The 23,399-nt window shown below is 42.4% G+C and overlaps 1 protein-coding gene across 3 annotated transcripts in view; it reads right to left on the bottom strand.

Annotated features, from left to right (window-relative positions):
* OMA1 (OMA1 zinc metallopeptidase) overlaps nt 1-23,399 on the bottom strand; it is a 32,049-nt gene that overhangs the window by 5,589 nt on the left and 3,061 nt on the right. For 2 of the 3 annotated variants that reach the window (XM_083742791.1, XM_083742790.1), the window contains exons 2-8: nt 22,182-22,676; nt 17,365-17,593; nt 15,922-16,095; nt 15,120-15,227; nt 14,432-14,560; nt 9,858-9,932; nt 7,180-7,329 (exon numbers count right to left, since the gene is read on the bottom strand). In XM_083742791.1, the coding sequence (XP_083598917.1) occupies nt 7,180-7,329; nt 9,858-9,932; nt 14,432-14,560; nt 15,120-15,227; nt 15,922-16,095; nt 17,365-17,593; nt 22,182-22,654 (1,338 nt within the window). In that variant the 5' untranslated portion in view covers nt 22,655-22,676. Of the gene's footprint in view, nt 1-5,102; nt 5,231-7,179; nt 7,330-9,857; nt 9,933-14,431; nt 14,561-15,119; nt 15,228-15,921; nt 16,096-17,364; nt 17,594-22,181; nt 22,677-23,399 lie in introns of all 3 variants that reach the window. The other variant, XR_014565266.1, reaches the window with a different exon arrangement.

Here is a 23,399-nt window from a genome sequence, read left to right on the forward strand (position 1 = left end):
ATTGAGGAAAATCTCTCCTCTAAAGGTACAATCTGCATTTCTTTTATTCTTCCATGTTGTCCAAAATTATTCACACGTTTCCTACTGAGAAATCTGACTTGCAGCGTATTCAGGCCTGTTTCTAAACAAGTCATCTTCAAACAAGGGGGTATGAAGCTGCCTGAACTGATAGCTCTTTATTTAAATCTAAAATCCCTAGTTTGCACATAATGCTAAACTGAGAGTCGTTTTAAATTCTAAAGTTTTAAATGACACAGGCAATCTCATTAAGGCACGTATCAATTCAGCCAAGGAGGAGCTATGCACCTTTCATCCCAACCAAGTGCTCCTGGAACCAGACCCCAACATCCTACTCAAGGTTAACACCAGTTTCCATAGACATCAAGACATAGTCCTGCCCAACGTCTGCATGGTCAGGGCCTCAGAGCCAAAGCTAAGACCTCACACTTGCAGATCCCTGCCAACTCAGTTGGGGGGGTGGCAACCACAGCTGCATTCCACAAGAGCACCCCCCTGGAAAAAATCTACAGGGCAGCCACTTGAGCTCATATCTCCACATCCAAGGGGGATACGTAGGCCTCAGCAGCGATGGCCGTTAGCAAGTGGGTGGGCGCTCCATAAAGTTATCCTTGCTACCCTAGGATGGAATGACCACTGCTTTGGAACAAGCCCTGACTGTATGCTCTAACCATTATGCTAAATGCCAGATAAGATGCTGAGCAGGATTTTGTCACGTTTGGGGAATACCTATGGAAGAGATTTGGAAAACCAGATTGCCCATCAGGAGCTGCTGTCACTGGGAGCCCTTGCAATGAAAGCAGCCAGACGAAAGGTAAAGAGGCTGCTAGGAAAAGCTGCTCTGGATGAATTTCTGCCTGTACTGGCATGTTCAAGGAGGCATGCCAGAAAAAAGAGAGTCAGTCCTCGAAGGGCACAATTCAAAACAGAGCAAGTGGTCCCTGGTCACAAGATAGAGAGGCCTCAGCTGTGTTTCCAGTGGCAAAATGATTTTATCAACATGTAACTTGGAAACATGATCAGGCTGTACTGCTTGACCAAGAACACAGTATTGCTTGTGTTGCAGAGGAATTAAGGGGAAAGACATGACTGGGCTGAGGCTCTGTGTGTCTTTATCCCTGCCTCTGTAACAAAGCCCTAAAATGGTTCAGCACAGCGCCTTCATGACCTTTAATCTGGATGGGCATGCAAAGGGACACAGCAATGTGATTTGCCTGAAATGCCTAGAACTATCCTGAGATAAGGGTTAGCAAATACCAGGTAGAGCAGCATTTTTGTTAGGGACCAGGCAACGATTTCTTTCCCACTGGTAAGTCCCCAATCACATGCATACACAATCTGAGCTTCTCAGCAGAAAGAGCTGTGGCATTTGAGAGAACTTCTAAAATGACAGATGCAAGTCCTACCATGTAAATCATGCCTATGGAAAGTTCAACTGTCTAGTATCTCGTGGCAGCAGCCCCACAGAATCAGTATATTGTGTTCTGTGACATATTCTTATGACCCCCAATGCAGATGCCACAATTGCATTAATTATGGATGTAGGGGGAAAGTCACCGCAACTACTTAGGGATTTGGTAGCCAGGAAGTACAATTACCTTTTAAAAGGCCGGCATGTGAATGAAACCCAAGGGACAGCTTTTCCCAGGCAACGACAAAGCGCGACATAGCCATATTCAATGAGATGTAAATGCCACTTTTTGCTTTTGAAAATCTTTCCCCAAACACTGAACACTTAGTTTAGAATGGAATTCACAAAGTGACATCATATGAAAGAGAACAGTAAATAAAAATATGCTTTGTTTGTGTTTTAAAGCTCACAACAGAATATTTCCTAGACTTCAGTATCAACTATAGCTGCTTTCAACATTCCACTCATCATAATTTAAGTAGCTATAATCCACAGTTTGGAAAATCTTCATCTTACCACTGAGAGATACAAAACTGAAATATATCTCTGCTATTCCCTCTGTCTATCTCTCTCATGCACACACGTGTAGCAGCACAGACAGTTATGCATGCATTCCTCTGGATTTTCAATTAATTTCTTTTTAAATGGCACATTTTGCATTATCAACTCTAAGGAGGAAATGGTCATGCACCCAACACACATATGTTTCCTTGAAAGCTGCAGTGAAATTATGTGATATATACTATTTGGACAAATCTGAAATTAATGCAATGAGCATTCCTTCATAGGAACCCCTCCCTAACACCATTAATGCAGCTGCTTAACCAGGGGGCTTTTTACTCATGGGTCCGACAGCAACCTAAAGTCATCCCAAAAAGAGCATTTAAAATTATTGGTTCTCTGCATTTTCTACCTTTGACTATCCATGTGTTAAATTTCCCATCTGACTTCCTTCTCATCCTAAATCTCTGAAACCTAACTTTACATTTTAAAATATCTCCCCAACCACCCTGAAAACCAATGTTCCTCCCTTCCCATGCCCAATTTAAAACCCCTTTCCACTTCCTGCTGCACAGCTCAAGGTAAGCCAGGAATGGCTTTTCTTTACATAAATGTGTCAGTGCTTTGAAAACAGTCAGCCTTGCAGGAAGAATGGATCTCACAGCTTTTCAATAAGAGTCAGCACTTGCTTTTAATCCTGGAAGGCTCCAATACCAATACCTCATATATGGGGGGTTGGGGAGAGAAATACTTTAGGTCATCTCTAGGAAATTCTGTATTTCCTCTTCTCACGCTATATAGTTCGATCAGTAGATTTGTAGAAAGAAGGCATGGTACTTAAGATGATGAAGGTATCATAAGCCTTGTGGTCGAATGGCTGTGTTTGCAAACAAGGGACCACTTGTTGGTCATGAAATAATTAAAAACTAGGCACAACAACAAACCATGATCCTTGGTTCAAGTATAAAAGTAAGCAGAGGGCTATGGTCTGCTGCTCCCACTTGCTAGAGAGAAAGAATGAAGCGAAAGCAATTGGCACACTCTCAGCAAGCCATTAACCATGGTTTACTGGGATGTGCATATGCAGCAACTGTGGCCCTACTAAATCTCAATCTCTCTCTCTCTCTCTCTCTCTCTCTCTCTCTCTCTCTCTCTCTCTCTGCTTTCCCCCAGACTCACTCCACCCCCAGCATTAAAAAACAAATCAACAAAAATACAAAATAGCATCAAGAGAGAAAACTTAACAACCACTTAAGAACCAAGAAAAGCTGGCAAAATAAAAAGGTCCTGACTGCCTGCTTAAAAGCCACCAAAGGCAAGACCAGCTGAACTACAAAGAGAGAGTCCCACAACCAGGGTACTGTCACGGAAAAAGCCCTGGTTTCGTGTCATTGACAAGTGTACACAGAGCAGGCCTTTTGGTGACAATCACAACTTCTTCTTCTTATGTGACAAAAGTTGCATACCACTTGATTGTAGCAAAACCTCTAAGCAGTTTACTGTTAAAAACAAATAATTAAAAACTAGGGTAGACTTGCCTAAACAAAAATGCTTTAAGCTCATGCTAAAAAATAAGGCATCTGCCTAATATCAATGGCAACTGTTGGGCCAGTTCTTGTGGGAGGTGTTGGTACTTCAGGAAGAGGTGAAGCTGGGCAAAGGCATTTCCAGCCGCAACAGCCACTTGGATATCAAGGAGCTATGCCAGCTCCTAAACCCACTGGGACTTCGGATGGAGTACAAAGCAATCCATAGCAGGCTGCATTTCTATTCCAGAGTCAGCTTCTCTACTGATCATCTCAACTTCTTCATCAACCGCCTCCTTAGAATCAAATGCCTGACTCAACCCTTAGCATACTATACCAGACGTGTTATGAACCACCTGAGAACCAGTCTTGGATGAACGCTAGTATACACACCATCATCATCATCATCAAAAACTGCCTAATCATAATTTCTGACATCCTAAGGAGTTTGTAAGAATTGTAAGCTATACTGAGCGGTTTCGCGCAAACACTAAGCCGTAGTTTGTTTGGCCTACGTATGGTTTGAACATTCAATCCAGCCCAAAGGCTAATGGGAGTTGCCAACAAAACATGAAGTGAAGCTGTGGTTTGTTGTTGATACAGAACCATGGTTTGTTTTAACTATGGTTTGGCATTATCTCCAAATCCATAAAATTTGCTTAACCATGTTTGTTCAGCCACCCCACCCCAGACATTCATTAAGCTCGAAAACAAAGCAAGCTGAGGGAGGGGGTGGGGAGTCATGGTGTGTTTTCTCATCTGTGAGACAGCTTATGATTTGTGGAACAAAGACTGGTTAAAGCAAATCTATATGTAAACATGCAACATTATGGAATAAAACAAAAATGAACTATGTCTCCAAATAAAGCAGAGCAACCTTCAGTTTAACTAACTGTCAGCAAACAAAACACACAATATACAAGCCATTTCTAAAGGAGAACATGCAAACCACAACTCTCTTCCTAAATCCAAGGACAACAAAAACGGTTAATGAACTTTCCAGATACTGCTAGCTAGGAGAGTGAGCAGAGCGAGAAGATCCTTCATGTCACACTTCTAGTGATCCACTTACTATTCCTGTCACAGAAATATTTGACTGAAGAGGAGACTGGAAGATAACCAATATAAATTATCTTCTTGCCCTCTAAGATTATGTCTGTACTGGCCAATTTGTATATAAATTTGTTTCATTATATATCACCATTATTTTGCAGACTCTGCATCTAATATGTGTATTTGCAATTTGCACTCTATTTTCAGATTTGGTAGTTGTTCTCATTAAAAAAAAAGGAGAAAACACTAAGCATGTCAACTGATGCCTTTCAAAACAGCATATTTAGAAACATATAAAAAGGAGTACATAACTTGCTCTGTATAAATTGGTTTTCATCTCATCCCTAAACAGTAAACCAATTTATGATGAGAAAAGTTGCTATTACAGAACAAACAAGACATAGCATACAAGGTTCAGGAAATGTTTGCTGCAAAAGACTGGGGACCACAGCACTAATAAGTATTATACTGCACCAGGGATTCACTGGTATGGACTCAAGCCAAGAGTACCATGAAATCAGAAACAGAATGTGAAGAGAAAACATTACTCCTAAAATATTAAGGCCCCTCTAATGTTTTTTTTAAAAAACAACCTATAGTTTAATGCAAACAGGTGTTTGATTTGCTCTTTCCCAACTCCTGCTTCATTGACGCTCCTTTAGTACAGCGTCACATTCAGATGAAGATATGACATTTTTCGTAATTTGGGTATATCTAGGTCCTGTAGAACGAGCAAAGAAAATTCTTATGCAGAAAGAAACTAGATTTATTTTCCTACCTGATTCTTTGCATCCCTCAGGTTTGAATACTGAAATTGATTATAGTTGCTTTCTATGAGTCATTACTAATGCTTGTATGTATAACACCTGTCTATGGATAAAGTTTGTTTTGCATTTGTTGTTTTAAAGGGGTCACTTTAAGAAGAAAACCTTACAGCTGCAGATTGCTGTCACCTGTAACTAAAATCAATGCTGCGCCTGTCTATATAATCTTACATTGTAACAGTTGTTGTTCACTGCAGAAACCACTATGTTATAAGTTCTATTATCTTGATACTTCATATATGGTACGTACTTCTCTAGCACAATTGTTTATATAATTTTAATTTGTTAAAATATGTTGAATCATGACATTATATTCATTTATATTACTTAGAATATGTACCACTGATGAAGCCCATGAGAGCGAAACAAGGCATTATTCCGGAAATCCTTGTCAACACTGTGGAACTTTAGTAGGCTCCAATTTGGACTTTATGAACAAATGTGGAACAGAAACCAGCAGATATTTGGTCTTTATGAATGAACTGATTTATTGGGACTTCCGTCTATGTTATTGCGCTTTATGCGTTGTTTATGTGCAAGATAAACATTTGATATTGTGATAAGAATATATAGAAGAGTATTGTTTATGTGAATGCACAGCCGGTTACGTCTAGTGTGTTTGTCGAATGTATTTCACATAACGCAAGGTTTGATGTTGTTTTCTGCAAGTTGTCACATGGCGGTGCAACAGCAGCAGGAATAGAGGAGGGGTGAAGTTTGCACTTTATTAGCTGCATGTGTCATGATGCTCTGCATTAACCAGTAAAGGTAAAGGGACCCCTGACCATTAGGTCCAGTCGTTGTCAACTCTGGGGTTATAGCGCTCATCTCGCTTTAGTGGCCAAGCGAGCTGGCATACAGCTTCTGGGTCATGTGGTCAGCATGACTAAGCCGCTTCTGGCGAACCAGAGCAGCGCACGGAAACGCCGTTTACCTTCCCGCCAGAGCGGTACCTATTTATCTACTTGCACTCTGATGTGCTTTTGAACTGCTAGGTTGGCAGGAGCAGGGACCGAGCAACGGGAGCTCACCCGTCGCGGGGATTCGAACCACGACCTTCTGATCTGCAAGTCCTAGACTCTGTGGTTTAACCCACAGCGCCACCCGCGTCCCTTCTACATTAGTTTCTGTTTAAATATGGTTTAACATTGCATGCAAGCCAGTTATTAGTTAGTGCCTGTGAGTTAGGGCCCAAGAGACAAGCAGTTGCACTTGAGATCAAATCCTATGAAATGGCAGATTTGACAGAAGCTTAGGAACAGCTTGTTCATAATCGCCTGGACTGGCGTCCACTGCTAAAAATCCAAAAGCATTGAGATTGAAGCACTCCATTAAGATTACTTACAGACAAACTTGTGCTCCAATACTAGGTAACATTTAGCCTGGACTAAGAGGTCTGGTTTCAAATTTCACCTTTGCCATAGGATTATTGTATGGCCCTAGACATGACTGAAATATGAACAATGACAGCATCATTTGAGGGCAAAGATTACAAAGCAGTTTGAAAATGTATAAATGATACATAGGAAATGGGAACAGGATAAGAGTTGCTGAAGAGAGAGGCACATCTGTTCCTGCGAGAAAGCTGAAGGTCTGCAGCTTGGGGGGACCAAGATAGATTTCAGTAAATCTAAGCAATATACAGCAAGTATTTCGACGGTATCTTTGTCTTAGAAAATTGCCAGCTAAGAAAGCAACTCATAATGACTATTAGATTTGGAGTGTGTGAGTGTGCGAAATCAATCCTATATATACACACTGCCCTTGGCAACTCAAAGAAGGATGGGACAGACATGTGAAAAATGATACTCAGTTTAAACACACCAAAACTCCCAAACCACCTCACCTCTGGAATAAGTCTGTCCAAATGCTCAGCTCGATTCTCATGGGAGGGGTGTGTAGAAAACCATTCTGGCACTCTTGGTTGCCCTGTAAGAGTCTCAGCTAGCTCCATTTTCTGCCAGAATACAGAACTTGCTCTTACATCCATACAAGCCTAGAAAGAAAGAGAAGGTGATATTTCAGAAAGATACTGAACTGCAATCTTAAGATGCTTCTAAACATCAATGGCCTTTTCCTTCACATCAAAAGCAGAGAAAAAGCACAGTTAGATAAGTAGGTTTCTCTACGTCTTCAGTGCTCTGAAACTCTTGGGAGCTTAACGAAATAAAATCAAGTTGTTAATTTCTGGGCCGAGCAAAAAAGTGCTTCGCAGGTGAGCTGGTTCAGATGCAACTCTAAACAATGCGTGAAACCTGAGATGATAATAGTCAGAGCTGGCAGCAGAAAAATACATTTTCTAGAAGAGAAATGTAAGTGGCAAAGTATCATAAATGTTATGATATCAATGATCAAGGGGAAACTGTTTTACTTCCATGGTTAAAGAAGAAAACCATGGGAAAGAGAAAAAAGTAAAATAAATGAGCATTTATATCAAATGAAAGGCTGGAGCTTGCTAATGGTATTAAAATTAAAATTATGGAACTACTGGGTTCCGTAGCATATGCTAAATGCTAAAGGAAGAGTAAAAGGAAGAACGGCTTAACATTAGCAAACTAACACTGGGAAATTGTTTTTTTAAACAACAACAACCTATACTGATTTTTTATTTTTTAACAAATAAAGGTATTGAAGACTGGAACTCGAGTCATGGGGAAACTGCACAGTGCCTGCAAATGCAAACAACTCTTGAAACGGAACAGGTGGCATTTCTGCACATATGCCAATGCAAGAGGAGGAGATACCAATTATGCTAATAGAAGCAAAACCATCTGGGTTAAGTTCTTGACCTTTACAGGCAAAGAAGGAGCTGCTGTAGCAAAATGGATGAAATGGAAACAGACTTATAAAGTGCTTGAGACAAATAAACATGCCACGGAAGGAAAGAAGGGAAGAGCTTATTTTTAAATAAATCTGTATTTGGCTTAAAACCCAATACTTCTCTGAATTAATGCGCGCGCGCGCACACACACACACACAGAAAGAGAGTTGTTTTTAAAGAGTTTTGGTTAACAATCAAAGCATTTGTAGCAGCACTGATTCCACAGATCTGAGTCTCTCCAGCAACCAAAACATTTACATGGTCCCTGTATGGCTCACTGTGACATGTGAACCAGGCTGTCCTCTGTTTCAATTGGTGTTGTTACAAGTTCAAGTTGATAACTGCAACACAGGTCTCCAGTGCTTTCATTCTTTCTCCCTTTTCGAACAAGTAGTTCTGTATTACAACTACAAAGCGTCTCTTTCTCATAGACTGAAATTTCTCATCTTACATTTCTTTTCAAATATTTTTCTCAGCGACTACACTTTTCCAATAAAGATCTGATTAACTCTTTCCCTTGTTTTGGCTTAGTACTCAGATAGCTTCCTAGGCTGAGATGGTCTGAAACCCACAACTCTCCAGGGCAAATTAGAGGTCTCCATAGCTGCGGACGCAGAACTGAGAGATACACACACACCAGGTTAAAGATGCTCCAGGCATTTGAATAATAAATATTACTGTGTTCTGGGGAGATGTGAGCCCTTATCTGAGGCACCAGCTTCTCCAGGAGATTGAGGAGATGTTGTGCGACATCCTGACATCGTGCATACAGCCCTCTGAACACAAAACACATGGGGGGGGGTGGAAGTGTCTCAGTCCCTAGGAGCCAGCACCTATGGCCCTTGGTTATTAATGCAGCTGCACTATGGTATCTATTATAAGGGGGTAATTTGTTATTTATGTTTTATATTTCATTGAAGAGGGTAGTTTAAACAATTTGTTATATGAAGCTGCCCTTTGTTGCAGAATGGAGGAAAGTGAGGTGAAAAAGCAAACAAGCAAATAAATAAATATGATAAAGGCCGTTTTCCCTCATCCAGACACCCTTTAACTATATGCTGAAGCATCATTCTCTCCTTTGGGCGTAAATGCTTCCTACTTTTCTGTATCCTCAAAGGCCAAATATAAATAATTGCAACAAACCAATAAGCATTGGCAATATCGTAAACCCTAGAAAGAAGCTTGATGGATTTTCACCCAGAGGAATAAAAGTTTTTGTGAACAGCACTGTTTGCAAAAATGCCTGTGAAAATAAGTGGTCCACTAACTTTGTTCCTCTCCCAGCAGTCAAGCTAACTAGTTTGTGTGTGTTCTAATAATAAATTCTAATAATAATACTAACACTAGGTGGCAGTGGTGGTACAGTTATCCTATTCCTGTACATATGAAATGGTAAGGATTTTTTGTATTTTGATGAGCCTCATACTGAAATCCCAAATTATTATTCATAATAGCATTTTTATTAATCACATTCCAAGCAACCATCTCATGGTTACACACAAGACAATCAAAAACATTTAAAAACACAAAACAGCAAATACATTTAAAACAAGACTAAAAGCCTAATACAGCAGACGGCAAGGGAAAGACCCATTTATTTAAGGTGTTACAACTATACACAGAAAACCATTTGTGAAAAACACTGCCTACTTAAAATGAAGCAAAGGAACTTTTTCTATTCTGCTGCCAAAAACTATTATTACCTTAGCAGCAAACCAAAGCCCAATTTTGTCAGCCTCCGCTTCCAATGTCCTGCTATATGGCCTATTGAACAGCAACTAGAAGGGAAAGGAAAGAGACATCAGAACTTTGTTCTTGCCAGTTTCTGAAACCAAAGTAAGCATTTTCCTAACTTACATGCAACAAACAGACAAGTTTCAGCAGAAACGTTCTCCCTCCTGCTCTTTCTGTAAAGGGGTTAGAGAAGACGCTGTAGATGTACATTTTTCCTGGGGAATTTAGGAAGCAGTTAAATCAGCAGTTGCATTAGCAGCCTGGCTGAGGACCTGCTGCATTCTAGAGTTTGGTTCCAATAAAAGCCATGCATGCCAGTGGTGCTTCTTCACTTTTCTCTCTCTCTCTGGTCTACAGTAGACAGAATGATAGGATGTGCTCCAGCATTTTATAGAGTGAAGTACAGTGGTGCCTCGCAAGACGAAATTAATTCGTTCCGCAATTTTTTTCTTCTTGCGAATTTTTCGTCTTGCGAAGCACGGTTTCCCATAGGAATGCATTGAAAATCAATTAATGTGTTCCTAGGGAGACCGCCTTCAGACCAGGTCCGAGGACAGTCCCCGGACCTCCTCTGAAGGCTGACGGGGGGGGAGAAGGACTTTTCTCCCCACCGCCAGCCTTCAGAACAGCCTTCTGAAGGCTGGCGGTGGGAAGAAAAGCCCTTCTCCCGCCGCCAGCCTTCAGAAGAGTTCCCGCAGGGCTGCCTAGGCTGCGGATAGCAGCCTGCTGCCCGGCGCGCGGGGCGCTCTGAAGAAGAGCGCCCCTCGCGCGGGGCTGACATTCGCAGCTTGGGGAGCCCTGCAGGACTTCCCCGCAGGGCTCTCCAAGCTGCGGATAGGGGCAGCAGGCTGCTATCCGCAGCTTGGAGAGCCCTGCGGGGAACTCTTCTGAAGGCTGGCAGGGGAGAAGGGCTTTTCTTCCCACCGCCAGCCTTCAGAACAGCCTTCTGAAGGCTGGCGGTGGGAAGAAAAGCCCTTCTCCCGCCGCCAGCCTTCAGAAGAGTTCCCGCAGGGCTGCCTAGGCTGCGGATAGCAGCCTGCTGCCCGGCGCGCGGGGCGCTCTGAAGAAGAGCGCCCCTCGCGCGGGGCTGACATTCGCAGCTTGGGGAGCCCTGCAGGACTTCCCCGCAGGGCTCTCCAAGCTGCGGATAGGGGCAGCAGGCTGCTATCCGCAGCTTGGAGAGCCCTGCGGGGAACTCTTCTGAAGGCTGGCAGGGGAGAAGGGCTTTTCTTCCCACCGCCAGCCTTCAGAACAGCCTTCTGAACGTTGGCGGCGGGGAGGAAAACCTTCCTCCCACCGCAAGTCTTCAAGACAGGTCCGGGAACAGAGGAGAAGTGCTGCGCGCCTTCCCCTCTGTTCCCAGACCTGTCCTGAAGGCTTGCGGTGGGAGGAGGGCTTTCCTCCCCACCGCCAACATTCAGAATGCTGTTCTGAATGTTGGCGGTGGGGAGGAAAAACCCTCCTCCCACCGTAAACCCCGGGAACAGAGGAGAAGCGCTGCGCGCCTTCTCCTCTGTTCCTGGACCTCCCACCGCAAGCCTTCAGGACAGGTCCAGGAACAGAGGAGAAGGCGCGCTGCGCTTCCCCGCTGTCCCCGGAGATTTCCCTATGGACTTTCGTCTTGTGAAGCAAGCCCATAGGGAAATTCGTTTTGCGAAGCCGCTAAAAATCGGAAAAACCTTTCGTCTTGCGGGTTTTTCATTTAGCGAGGCATTCGTCTTGCGGGGCACCACTGTAGTGGGTGCCGCTAAGTGGGGAGTATTTGCATGGCCTGGCAAATAATGACAAGAGGCCAGAGCTAGCCACAGGTGAAAAAGAAAACTAAAATGCATGCAGCCAGATGGGTTTTGATAATAAAAGCAGTGAGGTATTCTACAGACACATCAGATACAGATAAAGAGACATCTATGTGCTTTATTGCATTTAGACCATTTAGCTGTCATTGGTCCCATTTTACAGATGGTTACAAAAAACACTGAGGCACCGCAATATGTGTTCACCTTTAAATCCATGGCGGAGGTCTTAAGGAAAAAAGCACCTTGGAGCATATGCAGAGTGCTTTCTCCCTCATATTAAAGCTTTTCAATGCAAAATGTAATGCAAATATCCATGAATTATAATACAGTGTAAACCAACGACTGGCGGTGACAGCAGAGCACAGAGATCGAAGTCAGAGAAAGCAGTGATGAGGGCGGATGGTAACAACTTAGGATGACTGTAGAAGAGGCACTGTCTCGCCCCAAAGAAAGCCTTGCCCAGCTCCAATCTGCCTGCCGCCCAGTTCCCAAAATGTCATGGGAAATTACCCACACATTGTAAGGCCTCACACTGCAATTATGACAGCAAAAGACTTGTATAGCAGGTTTTCTGTGTAGTAGCCCAGCTGAAAGTAAATTGTGGATATGAAAGATGGACATGCCTTATTACAGCCTCAAGACTCTCCTCAGCTGTAATAGAGTTTATTCAGTTTCCATGTTTGTTCCCTTTAAAAACAAACAAACAAAAAACCTGATTTTCCCGCCTGATATTTGACAATACTGCCAAATTTTGTTTCGTTTTAACCCTATAGGCATGGGGAGCACATGGGGCCTTCAGATGGGGATAGACTCCAACTCCCATCAGCCCCAGTCTGATACCCAGTGGTCAGAAACCACCTGCAGGGCCACAGGGGCCCTTGCGCTAGTTCTGTAATGGACCAGAGTCCATTTGAATTGATACCATATTTCCAGCTGCATTTGAAATACCTCATATTTTGCACGGACCACAGGTTTCATAAACTTACTCCCCTTCCAGAGTCTCTCAGTGACACTGACAATGGTAGAATTGGGACCTTTTTAATTTGGTGCTCTGAGGACGCAGTTTTTCAAAAAAATCACGTATTAATCTTGCAATAATACATTTTCACTAGTTGGTAAAAAAAACCTACCTGGCCACATGGTTATTACAGGGCACAAACTATGTTATATTGTTACTTAACTGTAGAGCTTTTATTTTGTAAACCGCCTTATTTTTCACAACGAAAGGTGGTTTATGAACACTACCAAATGAAATAAAAAAATATAATTTGAGAAGCCAATCTTTTCAAAGAGGTACCGCAAAATGGTCTTGCTCAGTGCCTTGTGGGTCACCAGAAATCACATTTAATTATGTGACTTATTGACTTCCGGTTGTCAGAGTGATAATACAAAGTTACAACATTGACTTGAGAGGATAATATGGAATATTGCTAGAGGGAGCAGCACCGTACTCAGCCCAGACAGCTGTGGAAACCAAGAAACAGCAAGAATAAAATCACCACGTTTCTGCAACCTCAGAACTTTTCCAGGCACCTCCCTTTTTAAAAAGAAAAGAGCTACCACAGGCATTTTACACTTCTGGAACGTGAAGGGAAAGAAACTGCCAAATGTGACAGAGAGCGAAGAACTGGGTTTGGCAACTTGTGTACTATAAAGCAAGCCTGGTGCTGAAGTATCATTGATCATCCTGACAGTTCCCTCAGCCATTTTAGGTTAGGTTACTGAACTGCCTTTTCCTACATCTCTGATTTTATTCCTGACTGGCAGGAAGTTCAAGTGTAATAAGAAACTTTGCAGGGAGAGCAGGACCATTTATTCTCTTCTCAGTTCCTGGTTAATGAGCCTTGTAGCACGGAGCAAAAGAAAAAGAAAGAAAGAAAGAAAGAAAGAAAGAAAGAAAGAAAGAAAGAAAGCCAAGTGGAAGGATCTCAGGGCATCCGAGGTTCTCGGATCACTTGGGGAGATCTGTGGATTTCACCCAAGCATATTAAAATAGCACAATATTGGCTCAACAGATGTACAAAGAACAATATTGCATTTTAAATCGTTTTCCGGGTGATCAAGCTAACCTTTAAAAATGCAAAGGTATAAAAGGAGAAGGAAGTTCTATTGCAAGATGCATGCCATCCTCCAGAGATTGAACATTGTGGGTGATGAATGCTACAGTAGAATTTAAATTATTGATTCTAGGTAAGTATGCCCCACTCAGTAGTATGTCCAGGGCCAGCAGAACGAATTTATAAGAAAAATGTTTACTGGCTCAGAGCAGCGGCCAGGGAAATAACAAAGTACTTCCATTTCCTAGCGTTCATTCCTGGCTCACAACAGTCTGAAGTTTACAAACTAGAAGGCAATATATATGTCTTTCGTGAATCAATCCAGTGGTGTTTTTAAAAAACAAACAAACAAACCACACCTATGACAGTGTGCATAATACACCCACAAAATGACCTACCTTTGTTGCGACTCCATCTTATTTTTAAAACAGTGAGATCAAGACCTGCTTCCCATGGGGAAAAGGCAAGCTAGGACTTATAATCAGCTACTCACCCAGGCTGAACTGCAGTTTCTTTCCCCTTCTTAGAGCCAACACACAAGCTGACTTAAGACCGTAAGTTTACTGCTAGATCAGGTCCATAGTCTATTAAATGAAGCATTGTGTCCTGTAATACAGAAACCTCCCCCCACAAAGAACACCCCCGATGCAGGAGCTAGACGAATGCTCTGTAGAACGGTGATCATCTTACCTCTTGAAACCAAGCTTGGAGCCAGTGGCCTACGATTGCTAAGCTGTCTACAGGGCAAACAGCCCAAATCATTATGAGAAGAATGAGGAGCACGAAATCCACAAAATGCATCAGGCTCGCCTTCTCTGCCTTAAAACAAGGAAAACAGTATTTAAAAACCACCTATTTATGTCCTAATCTTGCGCATGGATATTTAAGGTTTTCTGTTTCAAAACGATGCGCTGTCTACCGACCCCTTTTACAAAACGTGAAGACGCAGAAGTTGCTGTTACTTCTCCAACTTGGTTTGTCAGCTGTTGCTGGACTACAACTCCCATCACATCCTGCTAGCTAAGGATTATGGGAGTTGTAGTCCAACTGGAGATCCAATTGGAGAAACACTGTATGAAGCCACAATACTGGCAGAAGAAGCACTGGATGCTGGAAAGCACCAACCCTGGGTAAGGAAGGCCTATAAAGAGCTATTCAGTTGTACAACACACCCCTAACTTCTGACTATGTCAGTTCAATTAACATCACAGATGCAGAGTTTGGAGCAAAGCTTACTAGCCCTAAGAGGCAGGCTGTGAGCATCGCTGGATAATCCCAGTCAAATATGGTGGTCTCCACATTGGTCACTTATGGCTACAAGCATGTGTTTCGTTTCAGAGGGCTTTGCCAACGTCACTATTTAAAACAGGATACATACCCCGTGTCCCAGAACAGCATGAGCAAGTTCATGTCCCAGAATGAAAGACAGCTCATTGATATCTGACACAGCAGATAGCATACCAGTGAAAACAAACAGTTGTCCATTCTGCAGGCAAAGAGAGGAAAAATAATACTGCAAACAAATTGTTTCACAGAGCAATCCAATGTGGGGGTGGGGGTGGGGGTGAACCCAGAGCTCAGCCAGGCCAGCACCAGCAGAGCAGAAAAATTGGGAGAGGGGGTGAGAGACAGAATGGAGGGGAAAAAAGAGAAGTTGTGTTTCTTCTTTATTTCTCCTTTTGGTCAGCGCACTTCTTTTGGGGGGCGAGGTGAGGAAGGGAGACTTTCCTGCACGTTGGTCAGAAAAGGAGGGAAAATCAGCACGCAAACTTCAGGACATGTTTTCTCTCAACCCATGTATGTGGATTGGGGGAGGCTGGATCCCAGAAGCTCCTCTTCTCCCCAACACCTTTTTGCCCTCTCTACTGTGAAAGCAATAAGGGCAGAGAAAGGACAGCGGTACCAAGTCTGCTGGCAGAGGCTGGCAGAGGCTCCCCAGGGATTCAGATTTGGTGAAATTCCCAGCCCCGCCTGCAGAAGCCAGGGACTGAATCTGGAAGAGCAAGGGAGATGCTCTGCCTCTGAGCTAAGACCCCCCCACCCCCACCCTCACTGCCAAGAGGGAGATGCACAAAATCCTTCAGCCTCTAGGACGTCCTCCCAAGGACAACAGGAATGCGCTGTTAGTAGCTTTTTTCCAAATTATTACATCTCACCTTTGGTGTTTGATTTTTACTTACTGGAAGCACAACAGCATTAATGTCTGGCCCCTCCACCACATGGATAGTCCACTTGAACTCAGAGAATCCTGGAAAATCCTTGTTGCTGTCAACCAAATGCAAAAAGACTTTTTTGACCTCCTGGTAACGGGGGTCTGTTTCAGGCAACATTCTGCTTTTAAACTCTTCAACCCACTGGAAGAAAAAGAAGATGCAGCATACTGACCGATTCAAGGCAAGTAAAATTGCAATTAAGAGATACAATATGCATGAATATCCATGGAAGAGAGGTCAGTATAAATAAAAAAAACATATGACGCAATCTAATTCAGAGCAGGGAGGAGACATCCACCATACTATTAGAGCATGATGAATTTTTCAACTCCCAAATTCCCCAAATGAAGGGTGCTAAAAAGTTGTAGAATGTCTTGGGAATTCAAAAGATATTTTGGTTACATTAATCTAATTTTGTTTGGTAAATAAAATGTGTGTAATATTGCATAGAAATAATTTTAAAATGATTGCCAAGCACTTATATTTTAATATTATTCTTGTTTACTTATATTATGTATATTTATGATTTTACCTGTTACAGATAGGTAGCCGTGTTGGTCTGTCATAGTCTAAACAAAAAAAATTCCTTCCAGTAGCACCTTAAAGACCAACTAAGTTAGTTCTTGGTATGAGCTTTCGTGTGCATGCACACTTCTTCAGATACCTGAAGAAGTGTATCTGAAGAAGTGTGCATGCACACGAAAGCTCATACCAAGAACTAACTTAGTTGGTCTTTAAGGTGCTACTGGAAGGAATTTTTTTTTGTTTTGACTATGATTTTACCTGACACTTTCAGAAGGCAAAATTAAAATTCTTTGGCTTTCCAAAAGCAGTTTATTTGCTTCTTAAGCAAACGTAGTCTTAGCAAGCTAAAAAGTGTCCAATCACAAATATAACAGCAGATTTGAATCCCTCGCACCCAAAAATGTATTTTTAAGACCCCCTCATGGAAGAAATTTGCAAAAATTTAATTTCACCCCCTAAAATGACATGCCCTGCTGTACGATATCCATTTAGGGAATAAAATTGAAAGATGTGCTTGAGCAAAATATTTAACTCAGGAAAGGTGACCTAATGACATGGAATACATCAGCAATTATATATACATATATTATTTACTAACAAGCAATATTCATCTTCCTCATGTAACAAGCAGTAAAACAGATATTCTCAATCCTTGCACTGCCAACACTCCATAAATGGAAGAAAAATTCCCTCAGCTATGTGGGAAGGCCAGAAAACAGGATATATGCTTCATACAAGTTCCCATCTTCAATCACCAGCATTGTGCATTAATAAGGGTCTCAAGCTGGAGACCCTGAACTGTTACTGTGAGTCATCTCAGTTACTGCTAAGTGGGGCAGGGGGATTATTATTATTATTGTTTGCTTTTTTTGAACAGCTACCCACCATGGCATACTCCATCTGGGACAATTCAGCAAAATGGTCTTTCCGAAACACCAGAAGCCGAGAACGCCCAGTGATTGGTGTCTCTTCCAAGTGAGTAAAATAAAACAGGATAAATACAAGTCCTAAAGTGCACAGGCCCAGGGCTATCTTCCATTTATTTCTTCTTGCAGCTTCTTTAAACAGCTCCTTCTTGTTTGGAGGAAGTGCCCTCCACCATTTTCTTATGCTCCTGTAAGGCACAAATATAGCAAAGTTCGAGGAAGCCAGAGCGAATCACAAGTGTCCCCGACTGCTGCACCCTCATCAGTGCTACCAGCATGTGTTATAAATGTCAAAACTTAACAGACAAGCTTCTCTGCTTAATGCAAACAAATGGCGTGCTAGTGAATGATGCCCCAAAGTTCTTTCGCCTGCTGTGCCAGCAGGAAACAAACCATGGTCTGGCTTGTTTTGAGTGCCCAACCTGAGGCTCTTGGTGTGTCAACCACAAGTGGTATGCCAAGAGCAAACCTTGATTGCCACATGGTTTATTTGGAAAGAAAGCAACCATAGGGTTTGGACGTAACAACAAGCCAGACTCTTTCCTGTAAGTTTAGCAGCAGCAGAAACAGAAAAAGAGCAGAGCAAAACCTTTCAGTGGTATATACTAACATGTGGAGTTCTCACATTAAACCATAGTTAACATTGTTAGTTGTCTTTAGTTATGGTTTAATGTGACACTGATACAACAAGCTATGAGGCTGCAGCAGTGTTCACTTTGATACCTCACTCTACAAGAGTAAAACGGATATGCTGCACATTCTTGTACACATGAGAGAAATGGAGAATTAGGGGGGTTTTCTGGTTAACCCGGTGTCAGGCTCCGGGGACTTGGCTTCCTCCCCCCCCCCCTTTGGCCGTAGATAAGCAGGACAAAGTGAAGAGTCCCTTACCATTTAAAGAGTCTTTAATGATCACAGCAAAAGAACAAAGCATTCATTATCAGAATTGAAGGTGTTACCAATTAAGGCTTCCCCCCACTTCCCCCCTCTCGCAACCACCATTTCGCCATGCTTTTTGTGTAGCTATCTTATCTGCTCTACGTGACTGATATGCTGAATATTTTCCAGCGAGAGAGAGAGTCTGTTAACTCTCTCTCTTCCTGTTCTTCTTCGCTTTGCTGTTCACCCCCCATTTCTTCCCAACTTTAGTCATCAGAACTATGCCCCTCTGCAAACCACTGTTTCAAATCTTTACTGCTCTAGAGCAGCTTCAGGATCCTGATCAGGAGCAGGGGGAGGGTCCCACCACTCCTCATCAGAGCAGTACTCCTCAGCTTGGTCTCTGACACCTAGAGAGTGTGGGGCCTCCCAAACTAAGGAGATTGGTTAGCTGTGCGTTATGAGGAGTCTGAGAGATGAGGAAAGGCAGCTGAGGGCATAAGCACAACAAGAAGGGGTGAGGGAGAGAGCTGGTGCAGAGAAGGAGGAAAGCTGAATGAGATGTAAACAGGAGGAAGATATGGCAAACAGAGAGTGTGGAACCACCATCACTCTCATCAAACAAATGGGCAGCATCATATTTGGGATTTAAAAGGTTATGTGCACATATCTACAGCTGGACAGGAACCCAGGACCCATTTCTGCATACAGCTGCCCACAAAGCTAGGGATCTACACAAAGTCTTGCTTCTGTACATAGGTGGATCAGGCAGCTTTTAAGCTGTCCAGGTTAAGGCGAGTCATAGGCTGAGAAGGTGAGTTTAAAAAAAAGATGGATTTCAAGAACAAATAAATAAATAGGGAGAGATGGTGCAGTACCTACGTAGCATGCACATGTTTGTACAGAAAGAACTTCCATTTCAAATGAAGAGGAAGCAAAAGTCAGCTAATATAATGCCAGGCAAGTAGCAGGATATTACAGTCGTACCTCCAGTTACTAACTTAATTTGTCCCGGAGGTCCGTTCTTAACCAGAAACTGTTCTTAACCTGAGGTGCGCTTTCGCTAATGGGGCCTCCCTCTTGTGCCATGCTGCCACCACGCGACTTCCATTCTCATCCCGGGGCAAAGTTCGCTACCAGGAGCACCTACTTCCGGGTTAGTGGAGCTCATTACCTGAAGTGTTCGTAAGCAGGACAGAACATAACCTGAGGCTGCACTGTATACAAAAAAAAAAGTGGGAGATTGCTCAATTGAAATTTGAGGAACCAAACAGCAGTTTAAATAATCTAATGCTATTCTCCTTCTAAACTTTTTTTTTTTAAAGTTAATTTCTACAGATCTAAAATCTGGCTACAATGAAGCCTTTGAGAATGCAAAAGGGAAGCCAAAACAAAAATCTAATGCATATTTAAAGGCTGAGAAAACATTAACTATTATATTCTATTTTAAAAAAACAACATTCTGCTCTGGAGAATAATAAGAAAAAGAACCAAGTTTCAAAACAGTGAGACACCTTATTTACAGTAAGAAAAATGTGTTCATTTAATAACAAAGAAAAGGTTTAATAAGGGATGGGATTTGCCACATATACCACGATGGTTTTCCACAGGGTCCAACTTGTATATACAATTTAAATTTAATAGATGGTTCCTTGAGCAGCAACAGAAGATCCATATTGCAAAAGCACAAGTGGAGCATCATTTGATGCTTTGGCCTGCATAGCGAATATGTAAAGTTTATGGCCAGAATCCAGAACACTGTAAAAGCAGCTCCAAGGGAGATTTTATACTTGTTTTCCTCAAACAGAAGTCCTCCCTCTATGACACAAGGCAAACCTGAGGACTTCCAAAACTAAGGATGATTTTCAAAAGCGATTTGTTACATGGCATGGGGAAGTAAAGGAGTCAGCTCTTCAAAGTCAAAAATTCTACTGCACTACTACGAGCCTCAACTTTCTGGATCATGAACTATATATATATACACACACACATACAGTGGTACCTCGGGTTACAATCATCTCGGGTTACAAACTCTTCAGGTTACAGCCTCCGCTAACCCGGACGTAGTACCTCAGGTTAAGAACTTTGCCCCAGGATGAGAAGAGAAATCGCGCATTGGTAGCGCGGCAGCAGCGGGAGGCCCCATTAGCTAAAGTGGTACCTCAGGTTAAGAACCAATTAAGTTCGTAACCAGAGGTACCACTGTACTAGAAAACTAGATGCATGCTTTGTGATTGACCTATTCTTAAGCCCAAATTACTCAACCTCCAATCCAGAAAAACAGCTTACAAGGTGAAGCATCAGACACATGCCCTTACCACCGCTCATAAATCCAAGGGCGACGCAGGCCTATATATGCAGTGCCCCAGATTCTGAGAACCTTCCACTCCTTTCCCAGGAAGTTTGCAAAGGTGTGGCTTCCTCAGCAGGATAGTACATGCATGGGGACAGTGCTGCAGCAGCCCTCTGATGTGCACATGATATCTAGATTGGAGATTAGTAGCCGAATTACCTTTTAAAAGGTGACTAGAAATGAGGATGTGCTCCTAATATTAGAAGTGCATTACCAAGATCCAAATTTCGTTAACCGATTGGTCTGCAAGCTAGGAATGAAACTCACTGCGCTGAGTCACTGTTAAAAACTTGAGAGACGCAACTATTTCCTTGGTGGAAATTACACAACAAGGTGTGTCTTGGCAACACAATTAAAAACATTCTAAATTTTATTTTATTATAAAGAGGAAATGTTTTTAAAGGATAATAAAGTGCCTAACTGCTGGTGGCATTTAAGAGAAAAAGGCACTGCTCAGACAGTATAGAACTAAAAGCACAGGAAGAACACTCCGCACCTAAGCCACCAAGTTTATGCCATTTCAAACCAAGCATATTTAAAGCATGTTTATTTCTTCTGCTTTTTTTCCCACCTTCCCACCAAAGTGATGAAAAGAGTTGCATACTCCACTTCAGAGGTGTTTGAGAGCTTCACAGATTTCAAATCAAGGAAGCAGTTGGCCTTTCAAGTAATTAAAACTTGACTAAGGTAAATGAAAATCAATAAAAACAAAACATATCCCCAAAGCAGGGGCAGGGGCTGCTTTCATGGGAAAGCACAGAAACAGAGGTGCGATCTATCATGGTTCCAGGCCAAGAATGGACAATACTCACTCTCTCCTTGCTACAGCCCCTGCCCCATCCTCTTTACAAGAATCAAAAGTGGTACCGTACTATCAACCTAGTGCCTAGAGCCAGGAGGCATTATCCCTCAGTACTGGGAGGGAGGGCAAGGGACCAGAAAGTACCACAGTGCTATTCTAGCATCATTTGCTGGAGGATAGAGGTAGAATATTCACATAGTTTGGGAAACAGCATAGGAATGTACTTTACCCTTTTTTATCCAAGTTACACATGTTCTTCCAAGCTACCTCACCAGGCTTTAAAGCAGGTGAGAGGATGAGGTGAGCAGAGACACAAAATCAGCAGTCATTCTCGCAAAAAGCGAGCTTTCACCATCTACAATGGTACCTCAGGTTACATACGCTTCAGGTTACATACGCTTCAGGTTAAAGACTCCGCTAACGCAGAAGTAGTGCTTCAGGTTAAGAACTTTGCTTCAGGATAAAAACAGAAATCGGGCTCCTGCAGGAGGCCCCATTAGCTAAAGTGGTGCTTCAGGTTAAGAACAGTTTCAGGTTAAGTACGGACCTCTGGAACGAATTAAGTACTTAAACTGAGGTACCACTGTATTTGCAAGGCTCCTTTGCAACATTATGAGCATGCCAGACAGTCTCATGTGAAGTTTGCAAAGTATCCTATTAAGCTTGCATCTAAATTTACATTGCAACAATGTAGTATACTCTATACTGCTATAGTGTGTAGCAGAGCAATATTAATGTTTACCTCCCAAGGATGACAGCAAATAGTTTCTGAACTGGCTTCAATAGAATCCACAAGATTGGAACGGGAGCCGCCTTCAGTGCTGAAGATCTGTGAAAAGGCCTGTGAATCTGGACATTGTGAGAAGCAGTCAAGTGTCGAGATTTTTGAAAAGAAAGTCCTTTTGCCCTTTGTTCAGAGAGAATACAAGGCCTCCTAGAAGAGCTGTGTGCAACGTTGAAAATTCCTGCGTTCTTAGGGTTCAAAAACCGCACTTGACTTTTATTAATGAGGTTACTGTAGGTGTTGGAACTTTCAGTCATTAAGTAGCACCTTCTGTTTTTACTTTTGTTCCATGATTGGCACTTAGTCACTTGATGTTGGTGTCTGTTCAATGCTTCACTAGAAAACTTATAAGGATTAATGCACTTTCCCCAACAGGCCAAAGATGTAAATCTAGTTAAAAGACAGTTTCTTGAGCCACTAAGAGCAGCCATCTCTCTCTCTCACGTGTTACACCTAGAAATGTAAATCAAGAGTATATATTTTTAAATGATGCAATAGCAAATGATAACGCTATAAGACACTGTGCTCTTTAAGGGTGTGTATTCACTAGAACTCAGTACTGGGTACTGGGAAAACCTCAGCATGGTTCTCCCGAAGTGCTGGGAGCTGTTGCTGGGGACAATGGCCTAGTTCAGATAATTGTTCCAGGTTTCAAAAACTATGGTTTATTAAATTAGGAGCAGGAGCCAGGGCCAAATACCTACACCCTTTCCACTGTTCTGCTTCATTTCTGATTTACAAAAAGCCAGAGTTGTGGGTCCAAAACTGTGTAAATCTGTCAGTTAGTTAGCAACCAGGATAATATCTGACAATAAGCCAAAATTCTCCAGATATAATAGGGAACTCAGGCTTAGTAAAAGCCAGAAATGAAGCGCTGAACAGACACACTATTAAACATGAAAAAAATCCACACTGAAGAGGAAAAGAGGGTCAAAACGAGTACAGTTCCCCCTATCCCATTGCTAGTTCCCAAGTTCACAAACTATTATGATAGACTTTCCCCACTTTGGGCCAAACCACAGTTTCGGAAGCCCAGAAAAATAGTCCAAACTAAGCCAATGGGTCACACAGAATCTTTACATCCATGAGCTACATCACACATAGTTCAGGTAACCAGTTAGTACACAGCAATGTGTGGGAGTGAGCCTTGCACTCTTTTCTCCCAACAGGACACAC

The sequence above is a fragment of the Podarcis gaigeae genome, assembly GCF_964106915.1.
Source record: "Podarcis gaigeae genome assembly, chromosome: 6".
NCBI classification, from domain to species: Eukaryota; Metazoa; Chordata; class Lepidosauria; order Squamata; family Lacertidae; genus Podarcis; species Podarcis gaigeae.